Source organism: Lipomyces doorenjongii, assembly GCF_038497915.1.
Source record: "Lipomyces doorenjongii strain NRRL Y-27504 unplaced genomic scaffold V1508scaffold_17, whole genome shotgun sequence".
Taxonomy (NCBI): domain Eukaryota; kingdom Fungi; phylum Ascomycota; class Lipomycetes; order Lipomycetales; family Lipomycetaceae; genus Lipomyces; species Lipomyces doorenjongii.
In genome coordinates this window covers 1-16,429 of record NW_027118084.1, presented here as the reverse complement: position 1 = coordinate 16,429, position 16,429 = coordinate 1, and the positions used below count along the sequence as shown (strand labels likewise).

The window sequence follows — 16,429 nt, the reverse complement described above, 5'->3', positions numbered from 1 at the left end:
AGTTTGTCCGGGGCCATATCGGAAGGTGTGCGGGGTCAAAACCGGCAGCCAAATACACTTTTCGCAGTCCAGTGCTAACCAGATGTGATGTAATGCCAGAGACGATTACGCGCCAAAAGTAGGGCTGGGGTTTGCTAGCCTGTTGAGGCGGACACTCAATCGCACTCGCCTTTAATGTAGACTGGCGCCTAACTTCTTATTTTTCAATCAGTCGTGGTATTGAAAATTCCTGAGGTCTGCTAAATTAATTGCTAACAGCTACTTGGTGTACTTGCCTTCAGCTCTTTACGGCAGTCCGGTCGTGTCTGCGTGAGACCACGATGGCAGAGTCTGTGAATATCGAGGATGTTGTTGCCTGGCGGGCGAGGTTGTTTAGTATCGCCGAGGAGCTCTCGCTGACTCCTGACGAGTGGGGCCCCTGTTGTGTTCACATGACCTTATACATTTTAACATGACCGTCTAGATTTGACACGTTCTTTCCATATGTTGACAATGTGTATAAAATACACGGAAGAAGCTCGAACTCGAAACTGGCAACTCTGACAGAGACCATGTACTATCAATGCCGGATAGACAATCGCGCAGAGAAAGCCAGTCGGAGACAGAGGACGACACACGATCTTGTGCCCGGCGACGACGGAAACCCAGTGCCGATTGATCCAGTCGTCGTGGCTGCTAGCTCAGAGGAAGTTTTTACCGCGGCTCTACTTGAGGAGCATAATCATGGACTCTCAGATGTAGCCTCAGCCGAACAGCATACAGAATCTCCCGGACGACCAGCGAAACGGACGCGAAACCGGAAGCCACGAGAGACTTGTCAATGTGATATGAAGATTAAGGTCGTGAGAAGTCTGGATGAGAATTGGAAGCCAACTAAGTACGTTATTACACGAACAAGCGAGGAAGGCCACTCGCATGATATCTCAATGTCAGATCGCATCGTTAAGAACCACAAAGTCCTTGAGCTCATGAACCCCGACCAACCTGTCGAGAGGAAACGGATGACAGCGAAGGAGAAGCGTGCGTACGATGTCGACGCGCTACTGCAGCAGATTCAGTCTAGATATAACGACCTGGAAGACAGTCTTCGGGAGAAGTATCCTAATGACAAGAAGAGACTGGATACGACGATGAGAAAATGGGTCAACGAGCTGCAGCGGACGGGCACACAGTTTCTGGCGGCACCGTTAGAGTCGTTTTTGTATACTTAGGCGATCATACATGTCTTGTTTGCGTATTTTTTTTGTTATTATTTGGTACTCATTTCCCGGCGTATTGTTGTTGTTAATGGACTTGATTGATTGTTTTTAACTCTTGAATCTGTCGATATTAGAATTCTAAGCTTTAAAGTTGAGTAAGAATATGTAGGTATAGGCGACTCGCACATATAAGCTTCTCGAAATACGAACTTGTACATCAGTATGAAAAGAACACTCCGTATCCAGTAGTCTATATAATCAAACTCACATACAGCACAAACAACAAAAACCTGGCGAAATGTCAATTATTAACATGACTTCAGCGTACAAATAGGTACAGTAATAAATACTAATCGTTACATTCAATTAAATATATCCGTTTACCTGATTCTGCTCAAATTAGGAAATTCAGCCGTTCAAGCATAAAATCGATAAACATTATCGCATACCCGTTCACATTTTTATGCAAGTCATTCTAGATGCAACCAAACTCTACTAGAACCTGTGATACATCGTAGTAAATTTGTCTAATCCTTGCGGTTCTGGTTTCCGTTCGCAACCGGAAGCGCAGCGTTCTTCCTCCCCTGCTGGATCTTGGCGACAGCGTACACGAGACCAGCCAGAAAACCAATAATGATAGCCGACACGGAAAAAAAAGTGACTGCAGCTTCAAAAAAGATGAGACCCGAGAGAGCGATAGGAAGCTTGTTGAGCGCGCCTACCATGGAATAGGTGGTCGACGAAGTGACTCTGACACACCAGGCGGAGGTGTACGAGATGAATACGGACGAGAGACCGGAGAAGATCATCGCAACAATGAGAGCAGTACGGTGCTCAGACGGGAAGTTGCGCTCAATGTTTTCTGCCGACCAGTCCTCGAGGAGGAGCGAGCACACGAGAAGAACAGGGATCGAGAGCAAGTTGTTGTAGAACATGGTGTCAAAGTCCTTGAAGTTGGTGAGCTTGATACGCTTACGCATGCCAAGAACGTAGGTAGCGGACGACAAGCAATTGGTGAACATCCATATGTAGCCCGCGTTAAGCGCAGCGATATTGCTAGCAGCACCACCCTCAGATCCGTACGACTCAATGGCATTCCGGATATCAGCCCATGCCGCGACTATGGACGATAAGACCATGAGGCCGAAAGAGAAGAGAGCAAGACCGGTGACGGAACCGCCAAACCACAGAACCTCACCATAAGCGATCAAGATAATGGTCAAGTTCTTGAAAATAGTGTACACGGGAATAGAGAGATACTGGAGAGCCTTCGATGAGGTGTAGATCATGATGACCAAAAGCGCAGAGATAGGGAACCATTTCCGCGCCTCCTGAACGTTAAAGTCGCGGTAGGAGATGATTTTCAGGGACTTGCAGGTCTGGATAGCGAGAACGCAGACAACGGACTGTACAGTCAGATATCACGCACGAAAAAGTATCAATTTTGCAAGAACATACCTGGACCATGAGCAGGAAGAAATTGAGATTGAAGGAATATCCCGAAAGAACATATTTATTAGTGACAGTCATGAGAATGGACGCGCCACAGTAGGAGAAGATGGACAAGACCGGGGAGTTGGACAAGTTGCTGACGAGTGACTTCGGCGCACCGCCCGCCAGGGCACCGACGCCCTCAAACTCGGTCATCCGCTCAGGGACGTCGATTCTGTATTCCGACTTTTCCTTTTCCATTGTGTACAAGTGCTGGTGACGAGTAGGACCCTTGACTTGATGAGACGATTATGGCGCAGCGAGTGATAGACCAACCACAAATTAAAAACCGGCGCAAGTGTCTATATGTCGTGAACAATGGATACTATAATACCAAGTTCGCCACAATTACAGAACGCGAAAAGGAATGAGCTGGTAGACGGGCCAAATAAGACCTTAGGATTATGAGGAGGCGGCCCTGAAAAGCGCGCAGCCACCGTCGCGCCAATGTGTCACCCCAATTGTGCGCAGCCTTTGCTGTATCGGCCGCGCACTAGCTGCAATTGGCATGATTGCCGTATTTAGCATAGACGATTCCTGACACGGCTAGTGGTTTCCTGCTGAGACGCCGCGGGCAAGGGCTACTGCGACTGAACTTTGACAATGTCGAGTGTATATACCATGATGCCAACCATTATGTACCGAGCACGACTTGTAATGTGTTCCAGCTTTGAATGCCGAATGTCTTCATATGTGTATTGACCTGACGTCTACACCATGCGTTGGCGCTAATTTGAAATGCGGGTTGCGGTGGTTACGTTGAGCCCACCGAACAAGTTCACTCAGTCACAATCGGCTATCTTAATTCGCCAGACTACGGCAGTGAAGCACAACATACAACCTTGCTAATGGTTTGTGTTTATTCTTCGATCTAACTGGCAGTAGTCCTCGGAGTTCATATCTGTTGAGTATCGTATATCTGTTTAATTTCAGAAATGCAATGGTCAGGAGCTAATCTTAATGATTTACAACATCATCGTAAGCCGTAAACAATTGCCGTAACAAACATAAAAGCATCTAACTTTTATCCTCGTCATCGGCCATCTTACACTGCCAATGCCGCTAACCCACTCTTCACCTCATCACTCACAGCTCCGACCTGCGCAATCACTTCATGTCCTGCTTTGCTAATCGTTTCACCGACAAACTTTTTCACGTCCGTAACGTCACCTGCAGGATCAAGTCCCTTCCACACCACGGCATTCAACTTCACGAACGACGCGCCAAATGCTAAATCTTCTTCCGCCTCAGGTAACTCGTCGCCTCCTGCGAACGCATCAACCAAACTATTCGATTGCAACGTCTCGAGTAGGACTCGCGCACCTGCTTCCCATCTGGAGCTGTACTTTTGCAAGAAAACAGACGAGTCGAAAAGAATCTTCGTAAGTCCGACTATAGCGAGCTTCTTGTCGAGTGGGGAATGCAGTTTCGGAGTGGCCGCTAGCACGAAGTGCATAAATATGTCGCCAAACAGCGCGTTTGGTGTGACATCAAAGAGCTCTGTCGCAAAATTGGGTCCCAGAAGTTTATCGGCTGCTGCAGGTGCTGAGGCGAGGAAATAAATCAGATGAGTTACGCGTAAGACCAGCTTTTCTGTACGCGACTTCTCGAGTCGAACTAAAATAATATTTGCGATCGGACCGGCGTACTGCGAAATCTGAACTTTGGGAATGTAGTGCAATATACTCTCCAGCAAATCCAAACCAAGGTGATCGTTAGCGCGTGACGATAGCAGCTTCTGAAATACACCGAGCAATGCCTCTAAGAGATTCATAGCCCCAAAAATTGTCGGGGCCTTTGCTAGTATAGATTGCAACAGCCGTGTGAGGGCTGGAACATTACCTCTGGCATCCCACAGTGACACCGATAGAATTGGCTGAATTAACTGTGTATAACCATCAGGCAGTGTTGCCTGTGGCGACACGTCCAGCATCTGCGACAAAAGCTGGAAAACATATGGCACAAACTCTGTAACATCCTGTCCGAGAATATTGAGGTACACAGGGAACAAAATAGAATCGAACGCTCCTGGCTTCACTGGGGAGACGAACCTGATAACAATTGCCACCGACTCGAACGTATAATGTGAGAATTTAGGATTAGAAGGGTTCTTACTTGTTTCCGTCACTATACCGGCAAGATGTTGGATCAAAGAATCTGAAAATGGGACGATCGAATCCTTGCTAGTCATAAGTACTCGCATTACGCACTTCATCAAAAACTCGTTTTCAGCCAATTTCTCAGGAGTCTTTCCTTTTTCTATTAATCCAAAGAGATTGATGAGTAACGCGTGCGCGACTGGTCCAACGTCCTCTTTGTCAAATAACAGATGAGAAGATGACGGTTGCCGAATCGACAAAATGCGCTCAATTGTAATTGCCGCGTATGTATAAACAACGTATTCCGGAGACAAAAACATGCTGGACAGCACAGGGAATGCTTCAAGCAGCTGCTGCTTCGTCAACTGATTTCTGAACGTATGAATAAACTTGATCGCATCCACCTTTAAAATCGGATGTGTACTAGGCTCAACCAGGTCTGGTGCGATATTTTGCGAGAAGAAGCCAACGACGTCAAGTAGCATATTTGTAGCTGAGACTCCCGACGCCGTTATGGTGCCTTTGACAGCGACCGACGAGAAGAGATAGACAGCTGTGTCCTTAAGTTGCCAGTTGGCGCTTCTGTCCACGCTATATTGCTGCAAATATCGTTGCACATATGACATGACGACATCCGTCACTAGACCTTCAAATCGTTCTTTTAATTCTCGCAAAAAATCGGTCGCCGCACGTCGTCTCGTGTCGCTATCGGAACCCTCCAAGTCCCGCCGCGTGTATTCAATTGGATCGTCTTCGAACAACTCCTCGTCACTTGCTGGACTCGCTGTCAGTATATAATTTATAAATGAGAGGATGAAACATACTTCGGAGCGACATATTCGGCAATACGACCTTCTCCACTATTTGCTGCAAGATATCGCTTGAACTGAAAACCTGAGCTCGCTCTGGCGACTTGGTGACAGTCGTCAAAAACGATAGTGCTCGACTAATTAAGAGGTCGTACTTCGGCTCGAGGCCAGTAGTCGTCAACAGAGTCCACGTGGTGTCAACAAAACTTGGTAAGTGGGCACCGAACACGTCCTCGTATCGCTGGGAGTATAATTGAATTAATTCACAGATAGATGCCTTTACCTGTTCCAAAGGGCCGGTTTCATTGTCATCCTGGAGCGCATTAGTAACTATAACGATACAAAAGCATTTAGCTTACATCGGTCTCAATAATTGGATTGCTGTACTGCAAGTACTTATGAACAAGTCCCATCAATAAGTCAATATGATCCTCAAAAAACTCTGGAATATCTTGACAGTTCAGATCAAAATAAATCTTAGTAATAAGTAATAGTGACTGAAATAGTGGTTCCAACGCGGCCTTGTTATTTTGGTTCTCAGTGATGAGCTCATCGGTGCGCTGGAACAGTGTCATAAATGGCATGCAGAATTTGTCTAATACCAGTTTAATTTCCATGAAAAGTGCATCTGATCGGAACAACGGGCGCCAGCGCTTGAAGATCGAGTGGGCCACTTGCAAAACACCATTATTGACTGCAAGATCAGTTGGACTTAGTCGGGAAACAAGATCCTATTTCAATTAGCACATATCATTAAATAGTAATATGACTGATATTTACATCTACTAGATTCTGCCAACGATCCGGAAAGTCGGAGTCAGCCATAATACTGATCGCCTCACCCAATTGGACTTGAATGGACGGCGGTTGGGTGATCATCAACCCCACGATCTCACTCTTGACTGCGTTCACATCGGGCCCCGGAATCAGATAGTTTCCTTCTTCATCTGTCCATTTCCTCCGAATAAAGTTTTTGAAGAACAATGCACCGGCAAGACGAGTCGTATGCGAAAAGTCAGTCGAAGCCACGATCTGCAATAGCAAGATCGAAAATCCCTGCTGCGCTTCAGCAGCTCGTAACGACTGCTCCGCTAAATACAGTCAACATCAGTTATCAGCCTTTACTGCCAGTTCAATTTCAATTTTATGTCAGACAAATTGCACATACATTGCTTTGCGATTGCTGGATTCAAAGAAGATTGCAATAATGCTGCAACATTTTGTAGACCTTGTGCGGGCTCCATCGTCAGCTTAAATGAAGCACCCAAAATTTTGCCTAAGCCAAAAGTTTATTGTCGAGTTAGTAATGCGGAATGAAATCTCAGGTCTAGGTGGCTCAATGATGTGCACGGCTATGGCCATCGATATTTTTTTTCACATTCGCGTTGATGTTTGTTTACTAACAGCTGAGCCCGAACCGCGAAATTGGGACTCGACCAGCCTCCTGTACCCTAAACACGAGAATACTCTACTTGCGTGCAACTCTCTGTCATCTAATAATAGATATGAAAAGGTGATGAATTTTACGATGAATGTTATTACAGCTATTGAACAGAATATAATGGAGACTAACACGTAGACATGATAAATACTTACATACAAAAAATTTTTTTATCTACTGTGGCGGATCCGCCATGAACTTTCTAGCTTCGTCTCTATCCGCGGTCTGCAACTTCATCATCGTCTCCGCCACTGACTCCGACTGACTCTCAATCTGCAACCCCAAACCAATCTTGCAAGTGCTTTTAACATGATCCAGCTCGCTTGAAATAGTCATCTTGACGGTTGGTGCAACGAATCTGTCGACGGCGAAGCCTAGCTTACCGGTGGAGTCAATCTGGGCTCTGACGGTCGACTGATCTGGGAAGTCGACCTTAACTCCAGCGACGGTTGTGCCTGATGGAGTTGGTGGCTCGCCAGCCATAAGAGCAGCCATGTTAGACATGCCTGTCAAATCAAGCTGCGTGGAAACAGCAGCTTGGACCTTGTCAGTCAACTTTTGAGTGAATCCCAAGGTCGCCATTCCCTGAGCAGTAAGGATACCAGAACCAATATACGTTTCGGTCGCGTATCGCGCACCAAGCTCAAATCCAGCTGATGCAGGATACTCTGCCTGCTGTCGCTGCCAGGTGCCACCGAGGCCAAGGGTAAGTCTCTTCGTTATGCTCTGTGAGAAGTTTAAGCCCAAAATGCCGGAAAATTTGGAGTCAAGGAAAGATGGATTCATGGTTCGAAGATTGAGGAAGAAGTCGGGACCAGCAATATCGGTCTCGAGTACGACCTGTGCGCCTTTGTCAGAAGCGTGCGCCTGGAATCGTGAAATAATAGTGTCTGAAATGCGGGTGGCGCCGTGTGCATTCACATTCAATTCGTTATCTAAGCCACCCCGTAGGAAGTGTCTGTCTGTTCCCCATATGGTAGTAAAGTTGTAGTTGCTGTCTCGTCCATTACCAACCGCAAAACTCTGCATCACGTTGAACATAGGCTTGATATTTAGCGTCTGGTTAATATCTGCACGAAGACCTTGAGACATGTAAAGTGTCGGTAGAACCTCCTTCTCGACTTCCTTTGTAAAATCTTCAAACTTAATAGGAGTAGTGAGCCCGCTGGCAGCTCGCTTCGCTGCGAGCCTGTCGTAAAACGAGAGTACATGTGAAATTCCCGGAGTAGTGCGGATTTTGTCAGTTGCGCTCGACGGAAGAGCTTTGGAAAGATTGCCCAAGCCTAACTTTATCAGACTGTTCTGAATCTGCTCAGTTCTCAATTCTTCCGGAGTCTCCATTATGAATGTTGATGTTCGTTAATGCGTTCCGATTTTTTTGCGTGTTACTTGCGGATTGAATTCGTAGAATTATTGCGATAATTGAGTCCGTAGCAGACCAGTCTAAACTCAATAGACCTGTGGAGTCGCCCACTCAAACGTTTGTTAAAGAATCAGTTCGAGATTACGATTGGCGCCGTGTTGATCAATTCATTTCCAATGCGTGAAAATTATTTCTGAGCGTCTAAAGAAGCACAACCCTTGCCCAAAGTCATATGGCTTGTGCACGTGACTTCATAATCAAAGTTATACTGGATTATACAAAGTTAGGGGTTAGTCCAGAAGTATCCATACTTTTATTATGCGTTGCCTACCAATTGCCAGATACAAGCCGCAAAAGTGCTATATATACACCAAGTTACATGCCATATCAAATAACACACGAACTCCATGCGATCAAGAATCCCTTTAAATCTATTTACAGCTCGAGCGTGCCTAACGCAGCGTAGAAGTCGTGCATACGCTCACCTACACCGGCAGGCAGCACATGCACCGGGTTGAGAGGGCCAACAACGTTCTGTTCGTCAATTATAACAATATCTGGAGATTCCAGTTCATAAGTCCACATAAATGACCATTCACCAGACTCGGAGCCGCGCAATTTAGGCCTGAATGAATATCTGTGTTGCACCTCTGAGAGGCCAGAGAGCACGTAGCACGAGTGATAGAAGTCCGAGGATCTATTCTGTTTAGCAATGACTATGAAATTATATATTGTCGTAAGAGGTGGATATCCATACTTTCCAGGCTTATCACGCAGACCACCTCTGGGGCTCTGGCAGCAAAACAGAATATATTTCTGCAAATCAGCCTTGCTCCACAGGATGTCCTTGGAAGTAATCCGTGGCAACGCGCCTTCTAGAATGGACCAGCATCCGCCGACCCACCAGCTGTAACAGCCGTCCACAAGCTTGTTTGTACGGCCCGAAAATCCTCCTTCTGGCTGATATTGACGCGCCGAAAGCCAACGGACGAAACTGTCGACGTCGAGATATTTTGGGATCATTTCGACTGGATTACCGAGGATGCAGAGTGCAGCAAGGCCACAGAACGCGTAGCCTCCGTGAGCTTCATTGCCAGGTGCGCCTCCAATACCGCCTTCATATGTTTGACATCGTGAAATCCATTCTGCTGTGCCTTCTGTGAGTTCGGGCGTTATGATGTTCAGTAATGCCGCAGTTGCCAAAGCGCAGTATACTGCTCTATCACATGTTAGAATAATAATCCGTGGGATATATCAAACCCATACCGGACGTCCTCTTCTCCACCGACATGCATACTGAATCCACCATCCGGTAGTTTGACCGACATCAGCCACTTGTATAACCTTTCTCTATTGATCTGTGACCAAACGTGCTCGTCCCGCGATATAGCCAATGCATTCAAAGATGCATATGTCGCAGCAAGGTGCGCTATTTGGCCGTTTCCACCGCCAAATGCCCCTTCTATTTCATTCAAACAGGCCATAATTGAGGGTCCGATCCGGGATAATATATCGTCTGTTTGATTGTCTGGGTCAAGTACCTCTAATGCATGCAGCGGCCAATACATGAGCCATGGCTTCGAAGCATCCAGACCTGTATAATTTGGTGGGAGCTGGAATGACATAGGAATTTTCAAGAAGTCAGCATGAAGTTGACGTTGCAGAACTGCAAGCTGCCCGTCGGGGATCAACCCTGCGCACATCCTCGCGACCTCGTCCTGCGTTGTGGACGACTCTGTAATTAGAGAGTCGACCACCAACACCTCTCCATTGTGCACCGTATTTTTCTCAGCTGTCATTGCGGATGCCATTCGTATATTCGGGTTGGTGCTCAGTGATTTTCGCGTTCTTGGATTCTTTTTCGTGGGCGGCGTAGCGTCCAAAGATGTTGTCGAGCTTGAGGACCCAGAAGAGTTGGATCGTGAGCCGGCGCGAGGACTGAATACTGCTCGGGGCACTCGTGCTCGTGGATGCATGATCACTGCAAGTGATCGCGCCCTTAAGTAGTTCGCACAAGGCTGGCAACAGAACTTTTGTACGTGAATCGTGAGAACAATGCCGTTGGGAGGTGCTTAATATTGTGTGAGGAAGTGACCAGTCGCGGACGAATGGACAATCTGTACCCTTCTGCTTGTTCGTTCCATCATTACCAGAAGTCTATATGAGATACATTAGAGGAGGAAATTCTATTTTGGAGTCGTATTTACAGAACATATCTAGCGACCTTGTAGAGGTGGACTGCTAATAATTATTCGCATATTGAATCTGCAATAATTCCAAACCAATAATCATCATAGTTACGAGTAACTTATCCTACAACTAAAAAAGCAAAGCAAGCAAACCAACTCTACTCAATCCATGTATAGAACTCCGAATTGCTAAACTTATTCCTTACCGTCTATGTCCAACTATTGCTACAGCACAGGCTATGTACAGGTTATGTCATCCTTCATTTTATGTACCATTAATCACTCTTCACGTCATTCTCTCTCGCACGCTCCATTGCCGCATTAGAAGCCTTCTCGATGGCAGTATTGGTCCTATCTTTCAAATTTCTGATTTGCCGCAACCGATACTGCCAATTGGACAAGTATTCATCATCCGGTAGTGCGTGCCAAACAACAGCAAATATATCAGCGTTAAAAGCGAGGTTACGAACAAATAATGGCAAAGACTTCTTTCCTACCATCTTCAGATGTGATGCCGGCGACGAGAAGACTGCCGAGGCATCCACCGACGGTTGAATCAGCACTCTGACTTTGTAGAAGTCAAATGGTGACTCCGCCGGATCCCCAAGTAACGATGATGCCACTGATGACGAACTTGGCGAGAACGTGGAAGCTGCTTTAGTATGTGGTGAAATGACAATATTGATGAAGTTAAACTGAGAGCGAATCGTTTCGAAATTAAAGGGCTTACCGGATTCGTTCCAGTAGATATTGACGTAATTGTTTCCGATATGCCTTTTCTTGTTCGATAAACTCTCATCATCATACATTAGCTCGCCGCTCTGTGGACTCCAATCTGACGACAAGCGTCGACTCGGCATCAGGGTCGTGCAGTGGAATATTGCCTGGGTGATCTTGTCTGACCAGGCATACGCGAATTCCCCGTCGATGTCATGCTCCGTATCAAGACCACCAGTATATACCTGTTTGTTTCCACGTAGTCTGATCAACATACCCATACCATCCAAGAAATCCAAGTACGCCTTTGAGCCAACTGAGTTGGACAGGATTTCACGTTCGGATGTCTGGTTCAAACCGATATATATGATACCGATCTTGTGGAAATCAACGACAGGTGTGCGGTCGAACATGCTGATTGCACGCACTATAGTTGGATCGGATGGATTTGGGATCAGTGTCGGCGCAAGCACAGACTGGAACTCCGGCGCTGCGACAAGCTCAGTGAAAAAGTAGTCCGGCAGAAATGCAAGTTGATCATTGGCTGAAATAGGATCTTCCGTAGGTGGTGAATCCACACCAAGCCGCTCGGTAGTTGACGATAATGATGCTCCGCCGGACAGTAGCAATTCTGGATCCGCCCATCCTGGAAGCATGCGACTATCTGGAAATATATTGAAGGAGGCTGTTCCGGTTGGCCGTCGCACGACCACTTGTGAAATTCCTGTCTTCACGAATGTTTCGATCGACACAATGCTGATGCCATGAATCCATATATTTCCCACAACCTCGCTCCGTGGTCGGTCACGTCCAAGTCCGGAAAACACCGTGTGCATCTTCAGCTCGATATCAGAGTACGTGAAGCGTGATATCAAATCAACTGATGCCCAACTTCGCTCATCATTTGGAGTGATAGCTCCGGAGAATCCTGGCCCGCTCTGTGCAGTTGGACCACTTCCACCCGAATACGCAGCAGTCGATGAGGTGCGATTTCCATTTGCTAGTAGCAATCCGCGAATGATGAACGGCGCCAAATCTCGACGATCAGCCATTCTCATTGTCAGATACCACGTAGACACAACGCTATACGCCAAAGCAATCAAATATTGAGACAAAACCTTATTCGAATTGGAGGACGCCGCGGACGATGACGAAGACAAATCGTTTGCGTGCTCCATATATTTGAACGACATCGCAAACACTCGCTTAAAATCATCCTGCGTGAAATTTGACGTCAAAGACGGAATCCGGGCCATAGCGGTCAGGAATTCGAGAATGTGCACGCTCAATCCAGAGTTGGTGATCTTTGTCTGGAAATTCGTGAATATTTGCGACAAAAACTTCTTAATTGAAAGCGGAAACTCGTAACTGCATACCAGCAGACAATGTACGCACGACGCCGCGATGCGCTCCCATGACACTAGCCCAACCAATACCGCTTTGACAATATTGTCTTGATCCATTTTTGAATAGAAGCTCTGGTAGCCAATAATTGATGACATGGTTCTCACTAGGACAACCTGCACATCCGCCTTGGTAACACCCTTTGGGATATTCAGCGGAGGTAGCTGTCCAGTAAGTTGATCGCAAATCATCGATCTGAGCCACCGAATCTCTGTTCGTGATGCCATAAACAATTGGAGATTGGAGAGCTGTGGCCCTAGATGAGCGACAATGAAGGAGTATATTTCCCAATTCGTACCATCCTTGATCTGCTGGAAGATAATCGCGAGCCATGCTGACATGTTCAAGCTCGCAATGCCGCGTTTACGATTTACGTAATATTCCTCGATGACCTGATCACCTTCAGAAAGGTACTTTTCTTGCAGCTGCATTTTCGTGTCGTTTCCACATACTGTAACGTAGAAACTCGCACGTTCTGGAAGAGGCGTTCCCAATATCGTCTCGGGTTCAGGATACTTCCAAACAGCAGCCTTCTGCGCGTCTAATGTCATGTTTGGAACAAACCGTCCTACAATATCGGCGAGTCCATCCATCTCCATTGGCTGGATAAGCACTAGTCTCGAAGCCTTGTTAACGCGAATTCTAAAGAGAAGACGATATATGATGATAATCGTCTCCGGATCCCAGTCTGAAGGTCGACTACAGACTTCAAGAAGCTCCTTGTAAATGATAGCCGACTTCTCGCCGCTCTTTTCCAGACCATGTATGAACATTATAACAAATGCGCGAGCGATAATTCGTGATGATGTAGCCTTTTCTTCCTTGCTTTCTTCATGCCCTGGTCTCAACTGCGTTGCAGTCTGTGACAATGGTAATGATGTAGATGATGCAGGCCGCAATTGTGAATGCGACGCTTCCGACGCCGTCAATCGTGATATTGTCCTTATTACTGTCGGACCTGCTGGAGGCAGAGTCGTCGACAACGCAGACAGTTTGATTTCCATATCGTCACCATCCATAACCGACCGCCGGGTCAACATCGTGGGATTAGACATAGTCTGATTCTGTGCGCGCATACATTCACGAAACGTTTTCACCAGCTTTTTGAATCCATCCATTCCAATCAACGACGCTACCCCAACACCAAAATCGATGACTTGGGCCAGTATGTTCATATCGGATTCTATACGGATAGTCTGGAATATTTTCTCCAGGAATTCATCTGCTGTGCGTTCGTCGCATACTTCTTTCGAGATCCAGTATACGGTCTTCATGTGCCGGATGACCTTGGCTCTAAGCGAGAATGGACGAGATTGGTTCCGGTAAAATGCATCCAATAGTACCTCTGAATTTTCTCGCCATCCGCTGGATGATGGGAAGCAAAGATACTCATGCTCGTAGTAGTCGACGACAATATTCGCTGTATCTTCGTCAATGTGCGGATTAACGTCCAGGAAAAATTGAATGAGCGTTTCAGGAGGCCCATTAAACGAACCGCACTGATACGACATTCTCAGCCTTTCAAGTATTTTCTGAAGTAGATGTCTGATTGAATTGGCCGGATATTTCTCGTCGTCCCAACAGGGCGTCTCAACTGCCGGGGTTGGCAACACAACATGTTTGGCAGCCTGTGCGATGACAACAAGTGGCGAATCAGGAGATTTATAGTCCTCGTATGACATCAATGAGTATGTTTCGTTATTCAGCATCAGCGTTTTCATACTGTTGCAAACGGCGAGATCAATCTGGATGTTGTCGCGTATTGTCATCACAGTGTTATAAGATCGCATAACGGAATTAACTGTCAAATTATACGTCTTGGTCTGACCGGGCTCGTGCTCAAGGAGTTTCTGCAAAAACACAATCGCACCCTTCATTGCGCTTCGACCTCGGACATTTTCCGGCTCCCGAAGAATGTTGTATAATGCCACGATCGTATTGTTGGCCAGGTGACTGTTTACAAGATGCAATACAGCGTCCCAGCATGAATTGAATAGCTCTGGAACGACCGAACTAGCACCGCATAACGTCTCTATACTCTGCTCTAACATTGATAAGGGCAAATTTCCGTAGACTGTGAGGGTATTAATCATAACAATACCTTCTATAATATCACTTTTGTTGGATGTGCGACGGCAGATATTGAGGATATCCTTCAGTAGCAATATAATGTCTTTCTCGTCAAATGCATAGAAGTTAAACTTGAGAATATTGATAATATATGAGCATAAGTTGTGCAGATTCTCCTCGCTCGGAAGTTGCTTGCTTTCGCTATCACCTCCCATATTCTCGTCTGCAAGCTTCGCCGCGGATCTCGCGAGTGTGGCATCCCTGAAGATAACTCGTAACCATGTTGATAAAATCTGCACCATCGGACTCTCTGATGGACCAAGTACCGGTAACTCGCGACCATCCTTGGTGAGCGCCTTAAATGCTTTCAGTTGCATATCAAAGTCCTCACCGAGAGGATATTCCACCAGAGTACGGTAATACACTAGTCTATTGACAGATGCAGAGTCTTCATCCGCATCGTAAACGATGCAAGCGTTCAATACGTTTAAGCCTGCTCGCCTAACATCTAACGGGTTCGTTGGCAAGAGCATATCCTGCGCTGTGTACCAAATTTCGACAATGCTTTTCGATATAGCTGTCCGACTAATCGCATCAGCAACTAGCTCTGCAGCTGCAATTCTATCTTCATTAGCTGAACTCCTGCCAATTCGAGCGAGCATGACATCGATATCGACACCGGAAACTTTTGTAGTTTGCCCCTCTCCTAGCTGAGACGAGAGAGTGGATGGTGCAGTTGGGCTACTTGTACTTGCAGTGTACGAGCTCTTAAGACCCTTTGTGAGAGTCCTAAAGACATTGCCGAATCGATATGAATTGCTGGCACCACTGCCAGATGCCTTCGACATATCTCTTGGCCACGCGCTGTGGGACATGACGGTACCTCAACAGCGCTGCATATATTAGTTAGACCATAAGTCTTCCAATCGAACTGTCAACGTAGATAATCTCACCTGAACCGAAGCTGCGGCGCCGTGTGTGCTGGGACAGCTTAGAAAACGACCAAGCACTGGTGTGTCACGAACGTACTCAAATTCGGAAGCCCGATTGAACACACTGTTCACGTTAGATTCCTCAAATCCGTGAGTTCTTCATAGTCCGTACCTTTCCAACCAGAAGCACGCCTAGCCCTGTCTATGATGTCGTTAGACAAAGATCACACGTACAAACTCAATCCATCGCACCCACAAAAGATTCTAGAAACTTACCAAAACCCAGCGCAGACAGTTAGTTCAAATTATTTTCGCAGCTTCCTCGTTATCACGTAGCTTTCGTCCTGAGTTACTGTGCAGCTCATTTGCCGCATGCGGGAGAAGCGGTTGCTCCACGCAAAGTTTCAATCGAAATGGTTGGACCAATCTGGTGACATTGCTGGCTGGATTGATCCACATGTCACCCACGGATGTGTTGGTGATTGTGCGGCTCAGAAGAATTAGTGTGGGAGGCACTGAAGTTCAGGTATATCAACGGTGTATCCTAGCAGCAAAAACTTAAGAGCGTTCTGTTTAGACCCTCTGCTAGAGCAAATCAATGTGTGACCATTAGATGACAATAGGGCTGTTTCGAATACGAATATCGGCAGGTTTTCCCAATATTCGTATTCGATATTCGACTCTTTCAAAGGCATTCGAATAAAATTCGATATTC

The 16,429-nt window shown here is 46.4% G+C and overlaps 6 protein-coding genes across 6 annotated transcripts; 1 reads left to right on the top strand and 5 right to left on the bottom strand.

Moving 5' to 3' along the window:
- The first annotated feature begins 158 nt into the window (after nt 1–158).
- On the top strand, nt 159–1,420 carry V1508DRAFT_415144 (uncharacterized protein). The gene is made up of 2 exons (XM_066940026.1): nt 159–409; nt 464–1,420. The coding sequence occupies exons 1-2, from the start codon at nt 321–323 to the stop codon at nt 1,209–1,211; spliced, it is 837 nt and encodes a 278-aa protein (XP_066796491.1). The 5' UTR covers nt 159–320; the 3' UTR covers nt 1,212–1,420.
- On the bottom strand, nt 1,314–3,085 carry V1508DRAFT_384588 (uncharacterized protein). Its single transcript, XM_066937774.1, has 2 exons — nt 2,658–3,085; nt 1,314–2,605 (listed from the first exon to the last, which is right to left on the bottom strand). Exons 1-2 carry the CDS (start codon nt 2,889–2,891, stop codon nt 1,727–1,729), a joined length of 1,113 nt encoding a protein of 370 aa, XP_066796490.1. The 5' UTR covers nt 2,892–3,085; the 3' UTR covers nt 1,314–1,726.
- A 444-nt stretch (nt 3,086–3,529) lies between these two features.
- On the bottom strand, nt 3,530–6,983 carry V1508DRAFT_415139 (Cse1-domain-containing protein). The gene is made up of 5 exons (XM_066940025.1): nt 6,767–6,983; nt 6,379–6,689; nt 5,958–6,329; nt 5,614–5,911; nt 3,530–5,564 (listed from the first exon to the last, which is right to left on the bottom strand). The coding sequence occupies exons 1-5, from the start codon at nt 6,840–6,842 to the stop codon at nt 3,736–3,738; spliced, it is 2,886 nt and encodes a 961-aa protein (XP_066796489.1). The 5' UTR covers nt 6,843–6,983; the 3' UTR covers nt 3,530–3,735.
- A 46-nt stretch (nt 6,984–7,029) lies between these two features.
- Nucleotides 7,030–8,577, bottom strand: V1508DRAFT_75796 (eukaryotic porin-domain-containing protein). Its single transcript, XM_066943044.1, has one exon. The coding sequence runs from the start codon at nt 8,378–8,380 to the stop codon at nt 7,214–7,216; it is 1,167 nt and encodes a 388-aa protein (XP_066796488.1). The 5' UTR covers nt 8,381–8,577; the 3' UTR covers nt 7,030–7,213.
- Nucleotides 8,578–8,837: 260 nt separating this feature from the next.
- V1508DRAFT_403631 (terpenoid cyclases/protein prenyltransferase alpha-alpha toroid) lies at nt 8,838–10,201 on the bottom strand (the record flags this gene model as incomplete). Its single annotated transcript, XM_066938571.1, has 3 exons — nt 8,838–9,099; nt 9,160–9,621; nt 9,669–10,201. 3 exons carry the CDS (start codon nt 10,199–10,201, stop codon nt 8,838–8,840), a joined length of 1,257 nt encoding a protein of 418 aa, XP_066796487.1.
- Nucleotides 10,202–10,578: 377 nt separating this feature from the next.
- V1508DRAFT_75790 (uncharacterized protein) lies at nt 10,579–16,026 on the bottom strand. Its single transcript, XM_066943043.1, has 4 exons — nt 15,991–16,026; nt 15,887–15,916; nt 15,736–15,838; nt 10,579–15,675 (listed from the first exon to the last, which is right to left on the bottom strand). The coding sequence occupies exon 4, from the start codon at nt 15,655–15,657 to the stop codon at nt 10,867–10,869; it is 4,791 nt and encodes a 1,596-aa protein (XP_066796486.1). The 5' UTR covers nt 15,658–15,675; nt 15,736–15,838; nt 15,887–15,916; nt 15,991–16,026; the 3' UTR covers nt 10,579–10,866.
- Between the last annotated feature and the right edge of the window lie 403 nt (nt 16,027–16,429).

Bases quoted from the DNA above. Each gene is read 5' to 3' on its own strand.
- V1508DRAFT_415139 (XM_066940025.1), bottom strand. From the start codon at position 6,842: ATGGAGCCCGCACAAGGTCTACAAAATGTTGCAGCATTATTGCAATCT. The intron at 6,690-6,766 runs GTATGTGCAATT...GACTGTATTTAG, and splicing joins TCCAGCAATCGCAAAGCAAT to CGGAGCAGTCGTTACGAGCT. The intron at 5,912-5,957 runs GTAAGCTAAATG...AATGCGCTCCAG, and splicing joins ATCCAATTATTGAGACCGAT to GATGACAATGAAACCGGCCC.
- V1508DRAFT_75790 (XM_066943043.1), bottom strand. From the start codon at position 15,657: ATGTCCCACAGCGCGTGGCCAAGAGATATGTCGAAGGCATCTGGCAGT.
- V1508DRAFT_384588 (XM_066937774.1), bottom strand. From the start codon at position 2,891: ATGGAAAAGGAAAAGTCGGAATACAGAATCGACGTCCCTGAGCGGATG. The intron at 2,606-2,657 runs GTATGTTCTTGC...CTGACTGTACAG, and splicing joins TCTTCCTGCTCATGGTCCAG to TCCGTTGTCTGCGTTCTCGC.
- V1508DRAFT_415144 (XM_066940026.1), top strand. From the start codon at position 321: ATGGCAGAGTCTGTGAATATCGAGGATGTTGTTGCCTGGCGGGCGAGG. The intron at 410-463 runs GTGGGGCCCCTG...ATGACCGTCTAG, and splicing joins CTCTCGCTGACTCCTGACGA to ATTTGACACGTTCTTTCCAT.
- V1508DRAFT_75796 (XM_066943044.1), bottom strand. From the start codon at position 8,380: ATGGAGACTCCGGAAGAATTGAGAACTGAGCAGATTCAGAACAGTCTG.